This window comes from Rhinopithecus bieti, unplaced genomic scaffold (assembly GCF_001698545.2).
Source record: "Rhinopithecus bieti isolate Rb0 unplaced genomic scaffold, ASM169854v2 scaffold_28527, whole genome shotgun sequence".
NCBI classification, from domain to species: Eukaryota; Metazoa; Chordata; class Mammalia; order Primates; family Cercopithecidae; genus Rhinopithecus; species Rhinopithecus bieti.
The window spans coordinates 40,703-64,569 of NW_016812423.1; the positions used below are offsets into that span (position 1 = coordinate 40,703).

Here is a 23,867-nt window from a genome sequence, read left to right on the forward strand (position 1 = left end):
AAAAAAAAAAAAAAAAAAAAAAAATTGCATGAGTTTAAGTATAGATTCTAAGAAAAACCCCTCATTCACTATCTTACTTCACGTTCTGTGATGAAAATTTCAATTCTGCCCAAGACCCTGGGGCCAAGGTATTCTGATTTCTGGAAACCCTTGCCTTTCTTCTCCTCCAGGGAGTTTCTGAAACGAATTCAAATTCACCAGCTGCACAGAAAGGTTCTGGTGGTTCCTGTTTCCCTCGTGTGCTGACTGGCAGCCGTAAATGAACCTCGGAATTCGGAAGGAGGGAGTAATACTTTCAAGTTGCCCAGGTTCCCTCAGTGCTCCCTAGCTTTCTCCGCCCAGACTCTCTTCTCCTGTATTGATCTTTCTCTTTGCTGGAATTTGATTTCCTATGGGTGGTAGGAGAGAGTCATTACCACGCCTCCTCCTCAGAGTTTCTTTGATGTTTATAATTTCTGATTCCAGCACATTCCACGTACATGCTTTTAATCTTGCAAAATCTGAACTTTTTTTCTGGACTTTATAGAAATCCAGTCTCTGGATCCCCTTCCTCTGAGCAAACTTACCTTTCACTTTTTTTTTTTTTTCTTTTGAGACAGTTTTCACTCTTGTTGCCCAGGCTGGGGTGCAATGGCGCCATCCCAGCTCACTGCAACCTCCGCTTCCTGGGTTCAAGTAGTTCTCCTGCCTCAGCCTCCCGAGTAGCTGGGATTGCAGGCGTGTGCCACCACACCCGGCTGATTTTTATATTTTTAGTAGAGACGGGATTTCGCCATGTTGGCTAGGGTGGTCTCGAACTCCTGACCTCAGATGATCCACCTGCCTTGGCCTCTCAAAGTGCTGGGATTACAGGCGTGAGCCAGCACGCCCGGCCGGCTTTCATCTTTAAAAATGCAGTTTGTGCAATGGATTATTTTCCTACTGTGAAATTTTCTTTTGGTTTCTAAGGGTTATAGAGAAAACAGAAGACTTTCAAGGTCCTTGTTCTTTTTGCTCCCACTGTTCTTTCAGCATCTCCACATTCTTACCCAGTAATGATGTGACCCAAGGCTTGGTTTGCTGTCACTGAGTGAAGAAAGAAGGGGAGCTCTGGAGCCCAGCAGATGCAAATGCCTGCCTGGTCACCACCAGGTTGCTGGTGCAGTCACTGTGGGCGGGAGGCTTCATTGCTCTGCACATTATTCCCATGGCCTTCTTGCAGCTCACCTCTGTCCTATAGGGAGTGACTGCCTTGGCACACTCTGTTTCAAATAAGACCTGACAAGCAAGTGTGATGGATGTTTTCCTTTCTTTCCTCTTCTTCCTCCATTCTCCTCCTTTCCTTTTGTTCTCTTTTTTTCAAGGCCATCACAGTTGACACCAAGATCCCCCTTTCAGGACTGAAGGACTGAGTAGTCCGTCCCTCCCTGTATTAGTCCATTTTCATGCTGCTGATAAAGACATACCTGAGACTGGGAAGAAAAAGAGGTTTAATTGTAGTTACAGTTCCACATGGCTGGGGAGACCTCAGAATCATGGCAGGAGGGGAAAAGCACTTCTTACATGGCGATGGCAAGAGAAAATGAGGAAGAAGCAGAAGTGCAAACCCCTGATAAACCCATAAGATCTCATGAGACTTATTCACTATCATGAAAGCAGCACAGGAAAGACTGGCCCCCACGATTCAATTACCTCCCCCTGGGTCCCTTTGTGGGAGATACAATTCAAGTTGAGATTTGGGTGGGGACACAGGCAAACAGTATCACTCCCCTTCTTGGCTGCTGGGAAAGCTTCCACAAACAGCCTCTTTTGGAATCACCTCACACGAGGCTACTGCCTGTTTCAGGAGCAACCCTCAGACATAATCAACACAGCATATAAAGGCCCAGGCCGCAGCCCCAACTTAAGGCTCAGAAGGGTCTGACCAGCTTCAGAACTTCCCAGTGGGGTTAGCTGCAATTTTTGTCAAAACTGTCATGCCTCAGCTTCCCCTTTGGCCCACATCTTCCTTCATTCCCTGCATACCAATCCCCATCTCAGTGTCCGTGTCCTAGGGAACCTGACCTACAAGAATCATGATGAGGTAGGATAAAGAAGATACAATTCAATGGACAAAAGAAATGTACGCTCAACAGGTCCATCACGATAAAAGATCGTGACAAATGAAAGGTCATAATTTAGCATTCCATTCAAACAACATATTTATGAGGAAAAAAATCAATGATGAAAAAAATCAATAGGAGACAGTAGTCGGGGAGGCTTCCTGGAGGAGGTGGAATGAGAGCTGTTGTTCATGGGTAGTAGGACTTGAAAAGGAGCAGGAACAATGCTGAGGACTTTAGGTAAGAGAATTGCTTAAGCAATTTGAGAATGAACATCCCTAGTTTGTGACACGGTGAGTTTTATGTGGGCAAAGCAGACATGTGGTTTGGATAAGCTAGATGGTGGTTAGTTAGATTTGGAAGAACTTTGACAGCCAGGTTGAAATGTCTGAGCTCCCCAAGCAGTGAGGAACAATGAGACATAGTGGTGCAGAAGAAGGACTTGAATGCTATTTAGGTGGAAGTGATGCTGAATAATTGTTTAGGCTGGTGGCAGAGGTTTCATGATGATAGCTGTTACCAGTAGTTGAAACAATCACTCCTAATTTTACTTATTTTTTAAAAAAATTACTACATTTTTATTTTGTTATAGAGTATAACAACTTGGTGGCAAATTAATTGTGGTTTTGCTATTAGAATGGCAAAACAGCAATTAATTTTGCACCAACCTAATAGAACAGCGACTCAAGTCTCACAAGGTGTGTGACTGTTGTAGCAACTGTGGACAGCTCCATTGCAATGACACCTCCCCCTCCCAGCTGTTGGCACATTATAATGGGAGTTGGAGAGAGGCTGCTGGGCGGCACCAGAATTTTCCTATTGCATTTGTATGTGTAGGAATATTATTTTACCAGCAGTCTATATGATGAGTTAGTGCTGGGACTACATTGAAGGGAGGAAACCTTTTAAAAGGGTGACAATTTCCACAGATCCAAGTGGGGACTGAAAGGAACAAGGACCCAGGCAAGGGCAACGGGGAAGGACAAGAACAAACATTTTGAGGGAATTGGTCAGATTAATTGGAATTGCCAAAGAGAGCTCAATTCTGCCTGACGGAATTTTTGAACAGGGAAGATGGGGGTAGGAGTGGGGAGTTGGAACCCGAGGCTCCAGGGGCTTCCAGACCCCATCCCTCCAGTGGACCCAAAGTGCTGTTGCCTGGTAAGGCCCAGAGCATATCTGTCCCTTTCACTGTTGCTCCCCAAATTATCCCACTTCACATATTTGGGGGAAGATGAACTAACCTCAACAAGGAGGCCACACCCCCTCACTCTGAGTTTCTTTCTCATGAAGGCAAATGGTTTGCCCTGAGCCATTCACAGTTGCTATAATTTGTCACCAAAGGGTGTGAATAGGGCTGCATATCTGGTGTGCGACACAGTTGGTATCAGAACTGTCCTCAGTTGGAGGGTATCTAGCCCATATGGACAAGAGCCAGCAGCCTTGAACTTGTTAGCATGGAAGCCTCATTTCCCTGCTTTGCCTTGGGCATCAGGATGCTTAGAGCTGTATTTAATTTGTTTAATTTTTTATTATGGTTTTACATATATATACATACACACACACATATATATACGTATTATGTTTTATAAACATAAAATTTGTCATTTAAAACATTTCAAAGTGTACAATTCAGTAGCATTAATTACATTTACAACATATGCAACCACCACCACTATTCCCAAACTTTTTTTTAAAATCACCTCAAACAAAAACTGTCTAACCATGAAGCCATAACTCCTCATTTTCCCTTCTCCCAACCCCTGGTAACCTCTAATTAACATTATTTTTCCATGAGTTTTGCCTATTCTAGATACTTCATTTAAGTAAAATTGTATAATGTTTGTCTTTTTGTGGCCAGCTATTTTCACTTAGCAAAGTGTTTTCAAGGTTCATGCATCTTGTAGCATTTCATCCCTTTTCATCTTCAGTTGAAATATATAAAACTCATTTTATTTCTGGATTCATCTGTTGATGGACACTTGGGCTGTTTACATCTTTTGGTTATGTAAATAAGGCTGCAAAGACATAGACGTACAAGTACCTGGTGGAGTCCCTGTTTTAATTTCCTTTGGAGTAGAATTGTTGGGTCATACGATAATCCTATGTTTAACTTATTGAGGAACTGGTGAAACGTTTTCTACTGTGGCTGCACCATGTTACACTCCCCCAGCAATGTGTAAGGGTTACAATTTCTTCACATCCTTGCAACATTTGTTATTTTCCATTTTTTCTTTTCTTTTAAAATTAAAGCCATCTCAGTCAGTGTTCATTGTATCTCACTGTGGCTCATATTTAATTATTAATTGCATATATCTTTCCCTTACTTTGTTATAATTTTATAAATTATCTCTATTTTTAGTGTTTACTGTCTTCTTTTTTCATTGTACCTCTTTTTGGAAATAGGTGAATTTTAAATCATGTGTGAAGAAATGAAAAAATATCACAAAGACTTAACGGGACTTTCACTGCTTTAAAGGAGCTTATCTTTTGTGTTACGAAGCACTACATCCCACTTGCTTTTCAGCTCCCAGATGATTTTGTCATGGAGGATTTTCTTGTTTTCTCTGTTTCTCTTTTTCAGGTTTCTTGTGTTTGCCTGTACGGTCCAGTGGAGATTTGGCTGTTTCCTGAGCCATTTGACAGTTGAACTCATCTAGTCAAAAGAAATGCTAGTCCTTATTGTCTTTTTTGAGTAACATTTATATCCAGTTGACAAGATATGGAACGTCTAGTGTATCCTGCGTGAAATGATACAGGTGATGGAAGTCACCACAACTAGCCCCAACCCTCACTCTGTCATGACAAATTTCCAAGACGAATTCTGGAAATTCTCTGTTGTTCTTTAAACATTTTCTTGGGCAAATATTAACTATTATTTTCATTAATGACTTCAAGAAGGGCTAATTACGGTTAATCACAGTGTAAAATAAAACTTGATTCCCTTTCCTGCATGGCTTGAGCATGAAATAGGAGAAGGGACAAGACAGCCTCTGAGTATTGTTTCTAATTCTTTAAAAAGTTGTACTTGCAGCCAGGCGTGGTGGCTCACGCCTGTAATCCCAGCACTTTGGGAGGCCAAGGCAGGCAGATCACCTGAGCTCAGGAGTTCCAGACCAGCCCGGGCAACACGGTGAACCCCAGTTTCTACTAAAAATACAAAATAATTAGCCGGGCATGGCAGCGTGCCTCCGTAGTGCCAGCTACTCGGGAGGCTGAAGCAGGAGAATGGCGTGAACCCAGGAGGCAGAGGTTGCAGTGAGCTGAGATCGCACCACTGCACTCCAGCCTGGGCGACAGAGAAGACTTGGTCTCCAAAAAAAAAAAAAAAAAAAAAAAAAAAGTTGTACTTGCATGTAGAAAAAGCATTTGACAAATTCAACACCAGTTCAAGACAAAATATCCAAGAAACTAGGATTAAAAGGGAACTTCCAGTTGGGCATGGTGGTGGCTCATAATCTCAGCACTTTGGGAGGCTGAGGTGGGCGGATTGCTTGAGCCCAGGAGTGTGAGACCAGCCTGGCCAACATGGCAAAACCCTGCCTCTACTAAAAATACAAAAATTAGCCAGGTGTGGCCCATGCCTGTAATCCCAGCTACTTGGGAGGCTGAGGCATGAGAAGCGCTTGAACCTGGGAGGTGGAGGTTGCAGTGAGCCAAGATCATGCCATTGCACCTCAGCCTGGGTGACAGAGTGAGACTCTGTCTCAGAAAAAAAAAAAAAAAAAAAAAAAAAGTTGGGGGGACCTTCCTCAACATGACATGGGACCATCGACGTATATGGAAAACCATAGCTATCACATGCAATGGTGAAAGACTGAAAGCCTTCTTTCTAAGACTAGAAACGCGATCAGGATGCTAACTTTTGCCACTTCGGTTAAGCATAGTTCTAGCCACAGCAATCAAGCAAGAAATAGAAATAAAAGGCATCTAAATTGGGAAGAAATAAGTAAAACTATATTTGCAGATGACATGATATTGTATATAGAAAACCCTAAAAAATCCACAAAAAAATTGTTAGAGCTAATTAATTCAACAAAGTTGCAGGATACAAGATCAACACTTAAAACTGAGTTGTATTTCTATATACAAACAATGAACAATTCAAAATAAAATTAAGAAACAATTCTACTTATAATACCATTAAAAAGTATAAAATATGTAGGAATAAATTTAGCCAAAAAGATGCAAGGCTTGTAAATGAAAACTAAAAAACATTGCTGAAAGAAATTTTAAAAGACCTAAATAAATGAAAAGACATGCCATATTCATACACTGAAAGATAATATTATATTATTAAGATATCAGTACTTCTCAAAGCAATCTACAGATTTAATGCAATCCATATCAAAATCATAACAGTCTTTTTTTGTTGTTGTTGCAGAAATAGAAAACTCCGTCCTAAAATTTATGTGGAATCTCAAGAACCTGGAATAGCCAAAACAATGTTGAGAAAAGAATAAAGTTGAGTGATTCATAATTCACAGGTTCAAAACTGATTACAAAGCGATAGTAATCAAAAAAGTATGGTACTGGCATCAGGATACACATATACACCAATGGAATGGAATTGAGAGTTCATAAATAAATTCGTATATCAATGGTCAACTGATTTTTGAACAGTGCCAACACCATTCATTGGGTAAAAGAACACTCTTCAACAAATGGTTCTGGAACAAATGGATATCCCCAAGTAAAAGAAAGATGTTGAATCCTTACCTCACACCTAATGCAAAAATTAACTCAAAATCTATCAAAGACTGAAAGTTAAGAGTTAAAACTATAAAACTCTTAGGAGACAACACAGAGGAAAATCTTCAGAGCAGTAGCTTGTGCGCTGGTTTGTTAACTATGACACCAAAGGCACAAGCAACAAAAGAAAACAATGGCCGGGCGCGGTGGCTCAAGCCTGTAATCCCAGCACTTTGGGAGGCCGAGGCGGGTGGATCACGAGGTCAGGAGATCAAGACCCTCCTGGCTAACACGGTGAAACCCCGTCTCTACTAAAATACAAAAAACTAGCCGGGCGCGGTGGCGGGCGCCTGTAGTCCCAGCTACTCGGAGGCTGAGGCGGGAGAATGGCGGGAACCCGGGAGGCGGAGCTTGCAGTGAGCCGAGATCGCGCCACTGCACTCCAGCCTGGGCGACACAGCGAGACTCCGTCTCAAAAAAAAAAAAAAAAAAAAAAAAAGAAAACAATGGATAAATTAGGCTTGTCAAAATTTGAAACTTGTGCATCAAAGGACAAGTTGACAAGTTGTGCACTAGTAAGAAGGTAAAAAGACAACCCACAGAATGGGAGAAAATATTTGCAAATTATATATTTGATAAGAGTCTAGTATCCAACATATGTGAAGAACTTTTTCAACTCAGCAATTTAAGTTTCCCAGTTTTCAAAAGGGCAAATTACCTGAATAGATATTTCTCTAAAGAAGATATATACAAATGGCCAACAAACACCTAAAAAGATGCTAAGTGATATTAGTCATTAAGAAAATGCAAATCAAAACCACAGTGACATATCATTTTATACCCACCAGGATGGCTATAAGAAAAATGAAAAATATTAATAACAAGTGTTAGCAAGGATACAAAAAAATTGCAGCCCTCATGAAATGTAATATATAATGGTGCAGCTGCTGTGAAAAACTGTTTGGCAGTTTCTCAATAAGCTAATCATAGAATTACCATATGACCCAGCAATTCCACTCCTAGCTATACTCTCAAAAGAATTGAAAAACTTATACATGAATGTTCATAAAAGCTATGTTCACCGGGCGTGGTGGCTCAAGCCTGTAATCCCAGCACTTTGGGAGGCCGAGACGGGCGGATCACGAGGTCAGGAGATCAAGACCATCCTGGCTAACATGGTGAAACCCCGTCTCTACTAAAATACAAAAAACTAGCCGGGCGAGGTGGAGGGCGCCTGTAGTCCCAGCTACTCGGGAGGCTGAGGCAGGAGAATGGTGTGAACCTGGGAGGTGGAGCTTGCAGTGAGCTGAGATCCGGCCACTGCACTCCAGCCTGGGTGACAGAGCGAGACTCCGTCTCAAAAAAAAAAAAAAAAAAAAAAAAAAAAAAAAAAAAAAAAAAAAAAAGCTATGTTCATAATAACCAAAATGTGGAAGCAACCCAAATGCCCATGAACAGATGGATGGATAACTAAATGTGGTATGTCCATACAATGGAATATTATTCAGCTATATAAAGGAATGAAGTACTGATACATGCTACGTCATGAGTGAACCTCGAAGGCATTAAGGTAAGTGAAAGAAGCCAGGCACCAAACAGTACATACTGTATGAATCCATTTATATGAAATGTCCAGAATGGGCAAATTTATAAAGACAGAAATTAGATCAGTGGTTATCAGTAGCTAGACACAGAGGAAAATGGGGAGTGACTACAAATGGGTAGAGTAGTGCCCCTTTATCATTGAAAGATGCATTCCAAGGCCCCCAGTAGATGGCTGAAACCATGGAGAGTACTGAACACTACACAGATGATGTTTTTCCTATACGTATGTACATATGATCAAGTTTAATTTATAAATTAGGCACAGTAGGAAACTCAGCAATAGTAAAATAGGACAATAATAATGATATACTATGATAAAAGTTATGTGAATGTGTCTCTCTCTCTCAAAATATTTTATCATACTGTACTCACCTATTTTCAGACCATAGTTGACTGTGGGTAACTGACCATGAAAACTGAAACATCAGGTAAGGGGAACTACCATATAGATTTTGTTTTTGAGGCAGTGACAAGGTTCAAAAATTGTAGTGAAGGTTGCACAACTCTGTGAATATGTATAAAACCATTAAATTATACAGTTTAAATGGGTAAATTATATAGTATGCAAATTATATCCCCAAAAAAGATACCCATAAAAAGTTATAAAAAGAAAAGATAATCCCAGCACTTTGGGAGGCCAAAGCAGGAGGATTGCTTGAAGTCAGGAGTTCAAAATCAGCCTGGGAATAAAGCAAGACTCCATGTCTACAAAACATAAAAAGAAATTAACTGGACTTGGTGGTGTGTGCCTGTGGTCCCAGCTACTTGGGAGGCTAAGGTGGGAGGATTGCCCAAAAAGTCACTCCAGCCTGGGCAACAGAGTGAGACCCTATCTCAATAAATAAATAGGGACAAAAGTAAAACAAGAAAACATTCACAGGGGCTAGACTCCTTCAACGTCTTCAGATCACCTGGCAGGCGCCCGACTTGCGCACACTGGAGAGAGAGAAGGACCTCCCAGTTTCCACGGAGATTCTCACACTGGCCTCCATTGGTTATTCTGGGTTCTCCTGTTCCAGGCCATGGCTCCCCTTGACTTCCTCCAGACATTGCGGATGACAAGCAGGGCCTGTGGCAGTTTGGTGCTTTGTCCCACCCACTTGTATTTTGGGATTCAAGGTGACACTTTGTCACCTACTTTTGTTGTTCATGACTTTTCAGTTTTGGTTGCTCTGTTTTCACATGAGCACCCTGGAAGCTCCAAACATGATTCTGGTATCGCTGTCACCATCTTCCTAGGCCTCCCGTTGGAGAGCTTTGTGAATACACCTTTTTGATATGGATTTCAAATATGTTTTCCCAATTTACATTTGTCTTTTGTCATTTGAGCAGCTTGGATGGGGGACTTGGATAATGAGGAGATGGGGGAATTTGGGGACCATGGGCAGCTTGTCATCTTGCGTCCCATGTGAGCTGGCAGCAGCACTTCCTAATCACCCAGGGAGTCCATCTTATCCCCCTCTTAACAGCCCTGAGGCTCCATAAAGTGATTAGACTTTCTCAGGTTGTTATTAGTACTTTTCTCCTGGGCTTCTTCAATAGTACAATTCAGTTCACTTATTGCTCAGAAAATATTACTATGGTAACCTATTCTGGCAAGTAAAGCAATTACCTAGAGTTGAAGAAAAAAATGTTGGACTAAAAACCTGAGTACCCAACCATTTATTACCCAAAGGCACTTGAAAGAATTAAGGAAAACAAAGGCAGGTACATTGCTGTGTTCACGACTGATGAGAAAGGGCTTAACCCAACTGGAATGATCAGAGGACAATCCTTTAAAGTAGGGAGTGTGGGTAAATTTGATTCCCTGCCACACCGAGGTTTGCAAGATAGACTGTAATGAGAGGCTGCCAAATGTCTAATTTGGGGTCAAAATCTAGCTTGTATTAAAGATTCTTCAAGTCGTGTAAGGTTCCACTGATATTTAACCCCAGGTTTCCACTGCTGTGAAACCCTGTTTCTGGGTTCAATGCAGAAGTCCAGCCTCTTTCTTCCCAGTGGTTGACAGGACTCCTGAGAAATGTGTACATGTACAAGTAAGTCCTTTAACTAGAAAGAAAGGAAAGATACTATATTAGTTTCCTACTGCAGCTCTAACAAATTATCACAAACTTAGTGGTGTGAAGCAACAGAAATGTATTATCTTATAATAATCAGAAGTCCCAACTGTGTCTCCCTGAGCTAAATCAAGGTGTTAACACAGCTAAGTTCCTTTTGGAGGCTCTAGGGAATAATCTGTTTCTTTCTTGCCCACTGTATTCCTTGGCTTATGGCCCTTTCCTGCATTTTCAAAGCCAGCTATGTAGTATCTTCAGATCTCTCTGTGACTCTCTGTCCTCTGCTTCTGTTGTCACAGCATCTTCTCTGCCCCTCTTGCCTCCCTCTCATGAGGGCCCTTGTGTTTACATTGGGCACATCTGAATAATCCAGGAAAATCTCTCCATCTCCAAACTGTTTACTTAATCACATCTTTAAAATCCCCATTGTCATATAAAGTAATGTATTCACAGTTTCTGGGGATTAGGAATGTGAAGATCATTGAGAGGTCATTATTCAGCAGATCACAGACCCCAACAGCTCTCAGGTATGGCTGTCCTGACGAGAACCTGGTCTTCTCACATGGGCTCCTGTGAAGCAGGTGCCAGGGGAGCTAGAATGTGACTCTGTTCCTTATAGCCAAAGACGCTCAGAGTGGCTCTTTTAAAACAAACACGTATTAAGTATTATTTGGGGTAGGAAAGAGGGTCCAACAGGAAAGTGTCATACAGGCTGAGTATCCTGTATTCAAAAATGAAGTTGCAATACATGGACCAGGAGTGTTTCAGACTAAATTTTTTTTTTTGAATATTTGCATTACACTGGTTGGGGATCCCAAATCTGAAAATACGAAATCCAAAATACTTCAATGAGCATTTACTTTGAGCATTGTGTTGGTGCTCAAAAAGTTTCAGATTTTGGAGCTTCGGTTTTGGATCAGATTTTGGATCTGAAAATCCAAAATCAGACTTCAGAAAATCAGACTTGCCTGCCAGCTTTCTGTGTGACTTTGCTTCATCAAATACCCACATTTTCCCTTTTTAATCTTCAACCTCTCTCACCTTTGAATTCTTCTTTCACTTTGACCAAAAATATGCCTGAGTCTGTTCCATCCTAAGAAAAGCAAACAACACTGCCATCCCAGGCCACTCCAGCACCCCTTGGACCAAGACAACTGGACAGCTCAACAACCAGTTTTTAACAGAAAATGTGGCCAGAAAATTAGTACCCATTCCACAGAACACCACTGCTGTGATGGAGACCGTGTGGCTGTGGTCTAGGCATCTTCATTGCCCTTTCTGTAGGAATCACTGCACATCCAAAGTCCTGAGTGGGAGCATCCACACGGCAGAGCCAGGGTCTCGGGCCCATTGTTTGGCATCCAGGTGAATAGGAAGAAGGACAAGCTTTCCATTTTGGATCCTGAAGGGGAGCAAGACACAGCCATCATACCACAATGATACCTTGTGGCAAAGTTCCCCCATCATATCTGCATATGAGTTAGAATTAGGTCTCACTGCACGTGAGACAGACAGATATGCACATGTGCACACACATACATCCCAGAAAAAAAACAAAGCTTAAACTTTATTTCTATGTCACACAAATAAAATGTGGAGGTAGACAGTCTAGTGGTGACACGGTAGCTCTGTGATCATCGACTACTCAGATTCTTTCTGGGTGGTGTGTCACCATGTTAGCATGTAGTCTTCTAGCCCAAGAGGGCTGCTTACACTCCAGACATCATTTCTGTTTTCCAGCCAGAGAGATCAAAATGACACAAAGAAGGTAACAACCCAAGGGGATGTGACCACATCTTTCTAGGCTACTTAAGTAGTTGCAATACATGGTACTTCCTCTGACATATCATTGGCTAGAACTTAGATAGCTACAATTAGGTTTAAGAGGGGCCAGACAGGGTTGTCTTTTTCTGGGCAGCCACGCGCCTAGATGAAATCAGGGGCTTTGTCACTGAGGAAGAATAGGCAATGGGACTAGTATTTTTGAGAGGTTAAATTTCTGCTATTTTTCACCTTTCTTAAAATATTGAAGAAAGTCCACTATGGCTTCTGTGTTAGTTCATTGTCTTGATTATCCTTCTTTTTTTTTTTTTTTTTTTCAGACAAGGTCACACTCTGTCATCCAGGTGGTTCAATCTCTGCTCACTGAAACCTCCGCCTCCCGGGTTCAAGCGATCCTCCCACCTCAGCCTTCTGAGAAGTTGGGACTACAGGTGTGAGTCACCACGCCCAGACAATTTTTTGCATTTTTGGTAGAGATGAGGTTTTGCCATGTTGCCCAGGTTGGTCTTGAACTCCTGAGCTCAAGCAATCCACCTGCCTTGGCCTCCCAAAGTGCTGCGATTACAGGAATGAAACATCACTCACGGCCTTCTGTTTTTAAGCCATTTGTTGCATTCTATTCCTTCCTCACTGACTTTATCAATTAAGTTACTCTGGTTGTAAGTAACAGAAAGTGACTATGTAACTTAAGGAAAAATGGGGGAAAAAAGGCTCACAGAATTGAAGGGAAGGCTTGCGAACCTAGCTTAGAGAAGTCAGAAACTCAGCAGCTCTAGAGACCTGGGAAACAGGAATTATTTGACAATCTCATTGAAATGCAATACTAAGGTTAGTGAGCTTCAACTATTTTTTTTTTTTTTTCAACAATTTCATCATGACTCCTGGGATTGTAAGTTATATTTGAGAACATGTCATTGATTTAGCTTTTTCTCATGCCTGTACCTCCACTAGGAGAGGAGTGAGGGGGAAGAGATAATCCTCTAAAGAATATAGATGCTATTACCAAAAGAGAAATAGCCAAAAACCTATAAATGCGTCCTACCCTTCTTCAAATAGAACAATGGTCATTTTTACTGCTCTGGCCCCACCTGCTATTCCCTGCTATGCACCTCACTCCTCTGCCTCATGACTCTCTCACTACAGCCTTGCTAGGCATTTCCACCATTCTCACTTTATGTAAGTTGTTCCCACTGCCTGGAATATCCTTCCAGCCCTCACTCTTCTTTACCAGAGATCTCTACTGATGCCTCCTGTTTTGGCCCATGATTCCTCAGACCACGCTGGGTGTCCATCCTCTGGGCTCCCACTGGCTCCGCTCAGAACAGATGAATTTCTGTGTTTCTCCCACTATGTGTAGACCAGGAGTGCCTTATTCATAGGGGTTGCCTTGCTTGTCTCTGTTGCCACAGCATCTAGTACAGTGCCTCACACAAAATAGTTACTCAATAAAATTATGATGGCTGGATAAATGGCTCTAAATGTCTTGCTGCAAATTCTCTTCTGACTTCCAGTCTCCATGCCAGAGCCCCTCTGGCTGTCCAGCTGAATTCTCAACTCTAAACGAAATCTTTCTTTTTTCCTGTCAATCAGCACCTCCTCCTGATTTCTGTTCAACTCCTATTTGCTAAACTAATACTCTGCTTGTGAGACATGAGGGAAACAAAGATAAATAAGATTCAGTCTATGCCTTCAAGAATTGTCTTCATTAGGGTTTCATAACCTCGGCACTATTGACATTTGGGGCTGGATAATCTGTGTGGTGGGCATCCTGGGCACTGCGGGATGTTCAGTAGTATCCTTGGCCTCTGCCCACTAGATGCCAGTAGCATTCTCCTCTTGGTCAGGACAATTAAAAATGTCTCCAGATGTTAAGTGTGCCCTGCAGAGCAAAACTGACCTCAATTGGGAACCACTGGTCTAGATGCAGAGACATAAAGAAACAGAAAGAGAAAATTTCAAGATGAAGTAGATGTAAGGACAAGTACAGAAATGGTCTGTGAGGAAATTAAAATTGGAGGCTTTAAAAATACTTGTATCTACAAGGATGAACTGGCCAATAAGCTGAAGTTTAACCACACAAAATAATTAAAGGACATCATAAGACAGCATTTTTACAGGTGGGAAGGGAAGAAAGGAGCTAACACTTGTTTAGTCTTTGTTATGCAAAACCTGCTTTGCATTTGTTGATTTATTTCATTCTTACAATAACTCAAAGTGTACAGCATGCTCTGCTAATAGCAGCTAATATTTCTGCACTGCTCACAATGCTAGTTCATATAAATTTTACGGTATAAGGGCTGGGTGGCAATGCTGAGGCACAGGGAGGTTCCCTGCTAGTCAGTGACAGCACCAGAATTCAGGCAAGAGCGGACTCCAGGGTCCAGCCCCACGCTGCCCCTTTGCCTTGGCTCATGCTGTTCACGTTGCCTGCATGCCTTGGCTTCTCCCTTCCTTTCCCCCCTTTGCTATTAGAACATCCTTCAGGACTCAATTCCAACGCGGAGCCCACCCAAAGCCTTTCTTGAGCGTTCAGTCCTTGAGATGGCAATTTTCTCTCCGTGGTACATTTCCCCCTGGATTTTCTTCAGATCCCTCACACATAAGTTTGTCGGAGGGTGCTGGAATCACTCTTGCACCCCCAGGCTCTTACTCTTAGTAGCCAAACAAATATACGTCTTATCAGAATGGAGTCCAGGGCGCTGCTCCTAGGGCGTCTGACCTTTTTCTATATCCTCACCCAAAGCCGCCCTAGTAACCCTCTGTACTGGAGTCTCAGGGTTGGAGGCCACATCCTCTACCTTTGCCCCAGCACCTGCAGCCCTGGTTCGGGTCAGGCTCTCAGGCGCTGGCAGATTCCTCCTGCCCGCATCTGAGGACATCGGCAGCATTCCCTGGGGGCAGCAGGGAGGGAATGGCAGCTCTGCCTGAGGAGGAAGAGGAGGCGGTCAGGGAGCGGGAAAGCGCCCGGCCCTAGGGCTGAGCAAACCGCGCTGGCGCCCAGGTTGGGCGCCCTCCTATCTGCGGTTTACTCTGCGCTTCTGCTCCCTCACTGTGACGTCCGGGTAAGACTGTCCTTCCCAGGGCTGCCGGCAGGCTTACAGCGCTTAAAGTACAGGGGGCACTTGGTCCAGAGCCTCAAGAGTCTGGGAGTCAGAATCCTCTCTCCAAGTCCCCCTTAGCGCATGCTCTGGGCATGACCGAGTCGCGTGTCTGTCCCACTCTTCCCCTATACTCCAACCTTTCCTTCCTCAAGCTGGATAAAATGAACCCTTTATAGCGCTCCTCTGCCAGCAAAGGCAGGTCAAAATCACCAGCTGCTCCTCTGACAAGCGTAGCTGGCCCCGTCGCAGCCGCTGTCCTGAGTCGGCACAGCCGAGAGCCCTCTGCCGGGGACATTGGGAGCCGCGGAAAGGCCGGAGACTTCCCAGAAGGAGGCTCCTTTTGGCGTTTTTGGCCTAATGCCTCTGAAACCATGATTTTGATGGTGGGGAGAGGGTGTGAGAAACCGGTAAGTCCTAGAAAACGTCGTTTTTCTCATGTTCCTGATAATAGTGTGTTAGCTCTTGTTTCTAAGACCAGACTTGGCCTGACTCTGTGCACCTAATCCTTGTGTATTCATTCCTTCCGTTCTACAGATAAGGAAACTGAGTCACAGAGCAGAGAAGTCACTTGCCCCAAGCCTCCTGTATATTCTGCCTGACTCCAGAAAGTGCTGCCTTGGGAGGGCTGACAACTCTTGGCTCCCCCTTTCCCAGCTGTGGACACTCCTCTAGAGGTTCCCAGTGATGCCAAGCATCCCGCTTTTGCCTGCCTCCCAAACCTCCACAGCAGTTTCCCCATGACCTGCCCCGAGGTGGTGAGTTTGCCACTTGTTCTTTTTTCGACGCATCCTTGCCCTAGATGTTTCAAAGTCCTGGCCTTGCTCAAAATGTCCAATTTTCCCTGTGCCAAGGGGTAGGAGGCTCCAGGCAGGGAGGGCACGAATGGTGGCAAGCGACCTGGACACTTTATTTATTTATTTATTTATTTATTTATTTATTTATTTATTTATTTATTTTGAGACGGAGTCTGGCTCTGTCGCCCAGGCTGGAGTGCGGTGGCCGGATCTCAGCTCACTGCAAGCTCCGCCTCCCAGGTTCACGCCATTCTCCTGCCTCCGCCTCCCAAGTAGCTGGGACTACAGGCGCCCGCCTCGTCGCCCGGCTAGTTTTTTGTATTCTTTAGTAGAGACGGGGTTTCACCGTATTAGCCAGGGTGGTCTCGATCGCCTGACCTTGTGATCCGCCCGTCTCGGCCTCCCAAAGTGCTGGGATTACAGGCTTGAGCCACCGCGCCCGGCCGACCTGGACACTTTAACAAGAGGGAGAGGGAAACCAAACCTTAGCGGCTATTACATCATTGGGCTAATTATGAGCAACAAAAAGCCACTCTGAGAAATTTAAACTGAAACAGAATGCATTGAAAAGATATGAAATGGCTGCAGAACTAGGCTTGCAAAATAGGCAGGAACAAGGGCAGGTAGCTAAAGCGCAGGAACCCAGCCAGTCATGGCACACACTCAGTCACACTCAACCTGGTGTGAGTGCGGCTGCTGCCTGGTGCCACAGCGGAGCTGCCTGTTCCCAACACAGCTGCCTCTGGACCCTGGATGAGAAAGTTGCTACGTCTACTGTTTCTGCTCCTGTTTTATTAGTTAGTAACTGATTTACTCTGGGCAAGTGTATGTGATTAGTCAAACCCAGGTCACAGCCCCACCCTGGCTGCATGGGAGGCATTTTTGCTCGTCCGATGGGAGGTGATCTCAGCAAACTACCAGTACTTGAAAGGTATTGTCTCCAAATAAAAGGTTGGATGCGGGCTAGGCGAGATGGCTCACACCTGTAATCCCAGCACTTTGGGGGGCCGAGGCAGGCGGATCACGAGGTCAGGAGATCGAGACCACCCTGGCTAACACAGTGAAACCCCATCGCCACTAAAAATACAAAAAAGTTAGCTGGGTGTGGTGGAGGGAACCTGTAGTCCCAGCAACTAGTGAGGCTGAGGCAGGAGAATGGCGTGAACCTGGGAGGCAGAGTTTGCAGTGAGCCGAGATTGCGTCGCTGCACTCCAGGCTAGGCGATAGAGCCAGACTCTGTCTCAAAAAAAAAAAAAAAAAAAAAAAAAAAAAAAAAAAAAAATTAGCCGGGCATGGTAGCACACACCTGTAGTCCCAGCTGTTCAGGAGGCTGAGGAAGGAGAATCGCTTGAACCCAGGAGATGGAGGTTGCAGTGAGTCGAGATCGCACCATTGCACGCTAGCCTGGGTGACAGAGCAAGACTGTCTCAAAAAAAAAAAGTTTGATACTGGGTAGCCCCTCAAAACAAAGTGTTTTTCCCTCCACAGAAAAGTGATCATCCAGTTAGAATTTTCCACATTCCCCTCTTATATTAAAGGTACACGTGCTCTGATTCCCAGAAGGGAGAGTGGCTTTTTTTCTCAAAGACACGTGGCCAAGGCAAATTGGTTTCATGTCTGGTCCAACAACAATGGACAGGGATTGAATGGAGCACTGTTGAGAGATACGGAGGTTTTGTCCGGTGCAAGGAGGTTCCATGAAGCTAGGCTGTCCTACTTCTGACACCAGGCATTCAAATGAAACACAGCTGGTTCTCTCTCGAAAGCCCCAGCCTGTCTCTCTTCCGGGGAGCCCTAGTTTGTGAATGACTACAACATACTAACACTATTTCCTTTGCTGGGCACTTTGAGTTTGCAAGATGAGAGCAGAAAACATTTACTAAGAGTCTGTATGTGAATGGATTCTAGTCTGGTTGCTCCCAAACCTAGCTGAGCATAAGCATCACCTGCATACCTCTACCCTGGCAAAGGCCTACTGAATCAGAATCTCCTAGAGATGGGGCAAGAAAATCATAGTCCACTACTAGGACCCGAGGACGCAGGATTTTCAGGCTTAATAAAAATAGCTGGAATATTTGCCTGCATCCGAGGATGGAGGATTTCCAGGCTTAATAAAAATAGCTGGAATATTTGCTTGCATCTATCACATCATTTGGAAAACAATATTGCAACAATTTATGCCTACCTTCTCTAATCTGTATCCATCCTAAGAAGGATCTGGGCATATTCTTCTGTGTCCTCAGCAGTTTATGACATCTAACAGGCTTTTAATTTATGATGAATTAGGTTATCCTAAGGCACACTACACTGTTGTTGTTGCCACCCCACACTCAGTAATGTTGAAAACAGCATTAATATACTTGACAGCTACCTTAGGAAGGTGCTGCAGGATTGGACCACTTTCCAAAGCCCAAGTCTGCCCTCCAGAATTCCAAATGATCCAGACTGCTAGAAATCCTGCCTGTATGCCAAAGCCCAGAATGGCTCAGGGTTTAGGATGAGCCTCTGTATCTGCCACTGTATGGCAGCAAGTTTTTCGTGTAAGGCGCACGGAGGCAGGTACCATAGACAGAGCACTCAGCACCTGGGCACTGTCCTGAGCACCGCCTTTTGAAGGAGGTATTATTACTTTCGCATCACTCCTGAATCAGCCCCGAGGTTAGCAAGTGGCACCAGCTGGAATTTGAATCCAGGCATTCTGGTTACAGAGCTCTCACTTATAAACCCTGTATAACTTAGAAATCCTGTTTTGGGTAACTTGTTTTATTTATACAAGGCTGGCTGAGACTAAATAAATTTAGACATAGCAATCTTATCACGTGCAGCCCACAGGACCCAAAGACTTACCGGCATGTAGTGATGTGCTTGGCTCCCCCACCTCACATTCTGCCTTCAAACCTTCATGGCTGCAGCCACCTAATCCCACCTATCAAACGCTCACATTTGCTACCAAATGTGCTCTTAGCACAGGAACATATGAAGCCCTTACTGTGCATGAGCCTTGCAGATGGTGCTGCTTTCATTCACGGTACGTGATACTAGTAACTGGCTCTTTCATATCTGAATCTGGCCAGGCTGGTCAAGTCTGGTCCTGGACCGTTCTGCCACTACAATCACAAACAGCACCCAGCAAGTACAGTAGTTCCCCCTTATCCTCCGGGGATACATTCCTGGACCCCCAGTGGACGTCTGAAACTGTGGACAACAATGAACCCTCTATATATTCTTTCCTATACGTTATCTGTGACAGAAGTTTAGTTTATAAATTAGTACACTGAGATTAACATAAAACAATTACAATATACTGTAATAAAAGTCATGTAAATGTGGCCTCTCAAAGTGTATTATTGTTCTGTGCTGACCTAGTTAGACCACAGTTGACTACAGGTAATGGAGATCATGGATGAGGCTGCTAATGGACCTGAAGTAAGTTCTTATATAGCAGGGCCAACCCTGTCCACTTTGTTTATATGCTTTTCTTACAAAACCTCTCGAGACTGACTCATACTAGAGATAAACAATCTCAAGACCAGTAGGAGCACCAGACATACTGAGATAGGGAGAGCCAGTCTGGCACAATCAGGTAGGTATCTTGAACGTAAATCCTGGCAGACCAAGTAAGGGTCAACAAAGTATCCATAAACGAAATACAACATTGAGGTAATTATTTAATGACACAGGAAAATAACATGTTTTGAAACAAGCTGGTTATAAGTAGTAGGTAGATGACTTCATTTTCGATAAAAAAATTAAAAGCACCAACATGCATATAAAATTAGATTATGTACAAAATACCAATAGTATTTACTTCTCTTCAGTAATTAAATATTTTCCCTTTGTTTTGTCTTTTAAAAAACATTATTTCTGAAAAACAAAATCAGAAAAACATGATCCTGGAGAGAGTTATTAAACACCAGGAAATCAGGAACCCAAGAAGCTAAGCCAGAAGCTCAGCAGTCAAGGTTGGAAGCCCAGGACAGGTCCGACCAGGGTGATGGTGGCCAAGTCCAGAAATGGAAGATTGTTCTTTTCTTTTCCTACTGGAATGTTCTTTACCAAACAGTTTTCTCTACATTAGATGTTAGCGCACTAATTTAATGGGATCCTATGATTAACTGGCACAACAGCAAAATGATGCTAGCAACTTTGGTTTTGAACTGCTAAAAAATGTACTATCTTGTAGTTATATACTACATAAAATACACGAATCAACTGCTCCTACAACAAAAAACTCACCTGACTAAATCACTGACTTTGCTGTTTTTTTCTAACTTTGTTCATTTTCAATCCTCACAGCGGATGTATTTTTTGTTTCAGGGCCGTATTTTTTCTCAGAAAGAAGCTAACATTAATGTGTGCTGGGCACTGTCTGATGGCCTGGCTCTAACTCCAAGTAAGTTGCCCTTGTCTTCTAAGTACTCTATAGAGTGCAAAGGCTTATCAAAATCCAAACCACCTTGAATTAAACAAATCTGAATGAGGAGCATCACCATTCTTTGTATGCGTGTTTTTAAAGTCTTTGCTATGCTACCAAATGAAGAAATGCAGTACATTACACCTCTATTGATGTAAATGAGGCTCAAACATCTCAATTCCATCCTCTTCCTACCCTCCACCCATCAAACATTATAACTGCTTAGTGACACTTTATTCTAATTACAAACCATAGTTTTTGCTCCAAAAAACGAAACACCTGAGAAAGGCCCATTGCTTTAAAATCAAGACTCTATAAAAGCAATGCCACCCTAATCCTAAGGTGCTTCTTAGGTATTTCCCAAAGCTCTCTGCTCTTTTACACTGCAGCATTTTCAGGAGGAGTCATTAGATACTGTCAAGGTCCAAGAAATAACAGAAAACAAAAAATAACCTGAGACTCTTTTCTGCACTGCCACCAGCTGCCCAGTATACTAGGTCACCTTTTACAGTGGTGAGCACAGCAATCCATGCCACAAAAGTCTTCACAAAACAAGAAGGAAAGGTACAAAAGAATTATATTAAAACAGTAACATACATTTTGTGTATGAGGAAGGGATATTTAAAATTAAAATATTATATAATCACAAGAAAGACCAGATATTCCTTACTCTGCCCTTGGGCAACCAAGAAAATTAAAGCCTGTTTTATGTCCCAAAAATAAAAGAGAGACCCGACAGAAGTAACAGTGCTCAGTGCTTGCAACCCAAGTCAATTTATACTCTTGTTAGGTAAGTCCAAATTCTAAAGTCTACAAAAATCCTGTCAAATCAAGGGAAAAAAAAAATTCATTTTAGGACAAAGTTACTCAAGATGAAAGAAAGGCATGTCTTCAGTGAGAGAACTGCCTGCTGTCGGACGATTTCTTGCTAATGTGTTTAAAGATTTTGGACTTCTCAACTTTCTTGGTTTTCTGGTAGCCAAATCCACCACCACCTCCTCTCTTTCTCTGCTTGCCTTCATTGCTGTTGACGTCTGGAGGCAAATGTTAAGGAAATCAAGCAAAAAAGATAATGAAGTCCAATCTAACATCTACAAAGAGAAAAAGTCAGCATGAACACTGCTGTCCCTCCACAACCCCATTCTCAACAATGAAAATGTGGGAACATAAGCCTATGCAACAAATTTCCAGAAAATTAGGAGTGGCCACGTGACTGTGGACTTAAACTAGCAGGTATGATTTTAAACTTCGGTGTGTAATAGTCATATTAATTATTTCTCCCACACAATGAAATTCATGACAGTGAATAGGGATTTATGAGTTTAATCAGGAAGTTGATAGGAGCACATTAAAAAAACACCTCCTGTGTCAAAACGAATGACTATATTTCTCTTCGGAATTGATTTAGGAATGCCTAAGTGAAGGAGCTGCTCTTTCTTCCACAGGACTCGACATTCATTCATTTCAGTTTACTCAATGCTTAAAATGGGGATGGTGACCCAAAATTTGCTCCCCTAGTCCCCTCAGAAGTTACTCCCAATGGCAGTGAAGCACAGGCCTCATTTCAGCTGCTCAGTTTCTTCTGCAAGTCACAAATTTTAAATCACAACTGAAGCAACTGGAAGTACTCCTTCTGCCTTTTATCTTAAGCAACACCTAAGTTTTATTTTCTTTTGCTGAACTTGCCACTTTCTTGTATAAAACCCTCCGGGGGCTCTAAGAGGATTAAAACTCCTTGAAAGGTCCCATCCTCTCTTTAGCTTCAAAACATCCCATTCACCTAAGTACCAGCACAGTGCGAACTCAGCAAACACTGAAGTTTTGCTTTCTTACCTGTGTTTCTGCCTGGAACACACAACTGTCTCTGTCTCTCCTTGACAGTCAAGTTTGTCTTTTGAAGGCTCAAGGCATAAGCTGCCTTGTCCCTGTCACCCCATCCTAATGATTAATCCCTGCTTACCCCATCCAACCTCTATGTCCTGTGCTAGCACAGACAAGCAGACATTGAGTAGGGCGAACACTGGAGCCTCCAGTCTGAGCCAGAAAACATACTAATCCATTGCAAAGCCCAAAATGCCCCTCTGTCCCCAAAGCTTTTGTTTCTTAGTTCCAGGGTAACTTCACTAAAGAAAAGGATACTCAGATCAACGAATGGAGGCACCTTAAAACCAAATGACAGAGCAACTTGAGGCAAGTTTAAGTTATTAACATTAAAGATCTGTTTCAGAGAATGGGAATCATAGGCTCGTATGTATGACTTATATGCTTCCTGGGCTGACTTATGAAGAAAGTAGTTCTTTTCAATCAATTTCTCAAGCTGAAATAGAAAGAAACACTGGTTTTAATAAATTAAAAACAAACAACAACCTGCAAAACACCAGATTTCAAATATCCTAGAGCAAAGCCACTCCATAGAAAACATTTAAAGAGGGCATAGAGCGGTGGTAACCAGAATAGCAAGAAACCTTATACACCACACAGTCTGATCCTCACTTTACAACAGGGTAGACTTTAAAGGACAGTGATTGCCCAATGAATCACTATAAAGAGAGTGCTGGGACAAGGTTCCTGCCTACTCACAAAAACGTTTAAAAAGCACATACCTGAGACTGAATGTCAGAAATTTTAGACCAGGAAAAGTCAAATTCACTTAATGGAACCTAGAAATCAAAAATATTAAGATTAGTAAACCAGGATGATCGGCATTCCGATACTGGGTACTGAAGACAGGGAAGGATGAACCGGCCTATGAAACTCCCTCAGGACAGACAGGAAAATCTGCTTTTTCTAGTCTCCCAATGTTGATGGGAAAGTTTCATCTTTGCTCTGCTGAGTTAGGCAATCTGCACTTCATTTTTTCTGAAAGGCAAGGAATTGGATAGGGATAGAGTCAGTAAAGCACTTTTCTGTAAGAATCTCTATAATCCTGACTATTTGGAACCATGAAACAGTTTGAAGCTTCTAGTCAGAAGGGCCATCAGCCCCTTTTCTCCATGTCAGAAGAGGGGCCCTAATACCCCATAGTCCTGTATTGAGGCTTCTGACACCGGAGGCCATGATGACCACAAACTCCTACGGGATGGATCTGCCATCAGTTATCACTCATTAAATAATTAGAAAAGCAGGCCGGGCGCGGTGGCTCAAGCCTGTAATCCCAGCACTTTGGGAGGCCGAGACGGGCGGATCACAAGGTCAGGAGATCGAGACCATCCTGGCTAACACGGTGAAACCCCGTCTCTACTAAAAGATACAAAAAACTAGCCGGGCGAGGTGGCGGGCGCCTGTAGTCCCAGCTACTCGGGAGGCTGAGGCAGGAGAATGGCGTAAACCCGGGAGGCGGA

The 23,867-nt window shown here is 43.1% G+C and overlaps 1 protein-coding gene across 1 annotated transcript in view; it reads right to left on the reverse strand.

The window, feature by feature from the left end:
- Positions 1–19,760: 19,760 nt before the first annotated feature.
- LOC108544983 (ATP-dependent RNA helicase DDX18-like) overlaps positions 19,761–23,867 on the reverse strand; it is an 18,182-nt gene continuing 14,075 nt past the window's right edge. The window contains 3 exon segments of the mRNA XM_017896399.1: positions 19,761–21,560; positions 22,666–22,843; positions 23,130–23,186. Of these exon segments, the coding sequence (XP_017751888.1) occupies positions 21,418–21,560; positions 22,666–22,843; positions 23,130–23,186 (378 nt within the window). The 3' untranslated portion in view covers positions 19,761–21,417.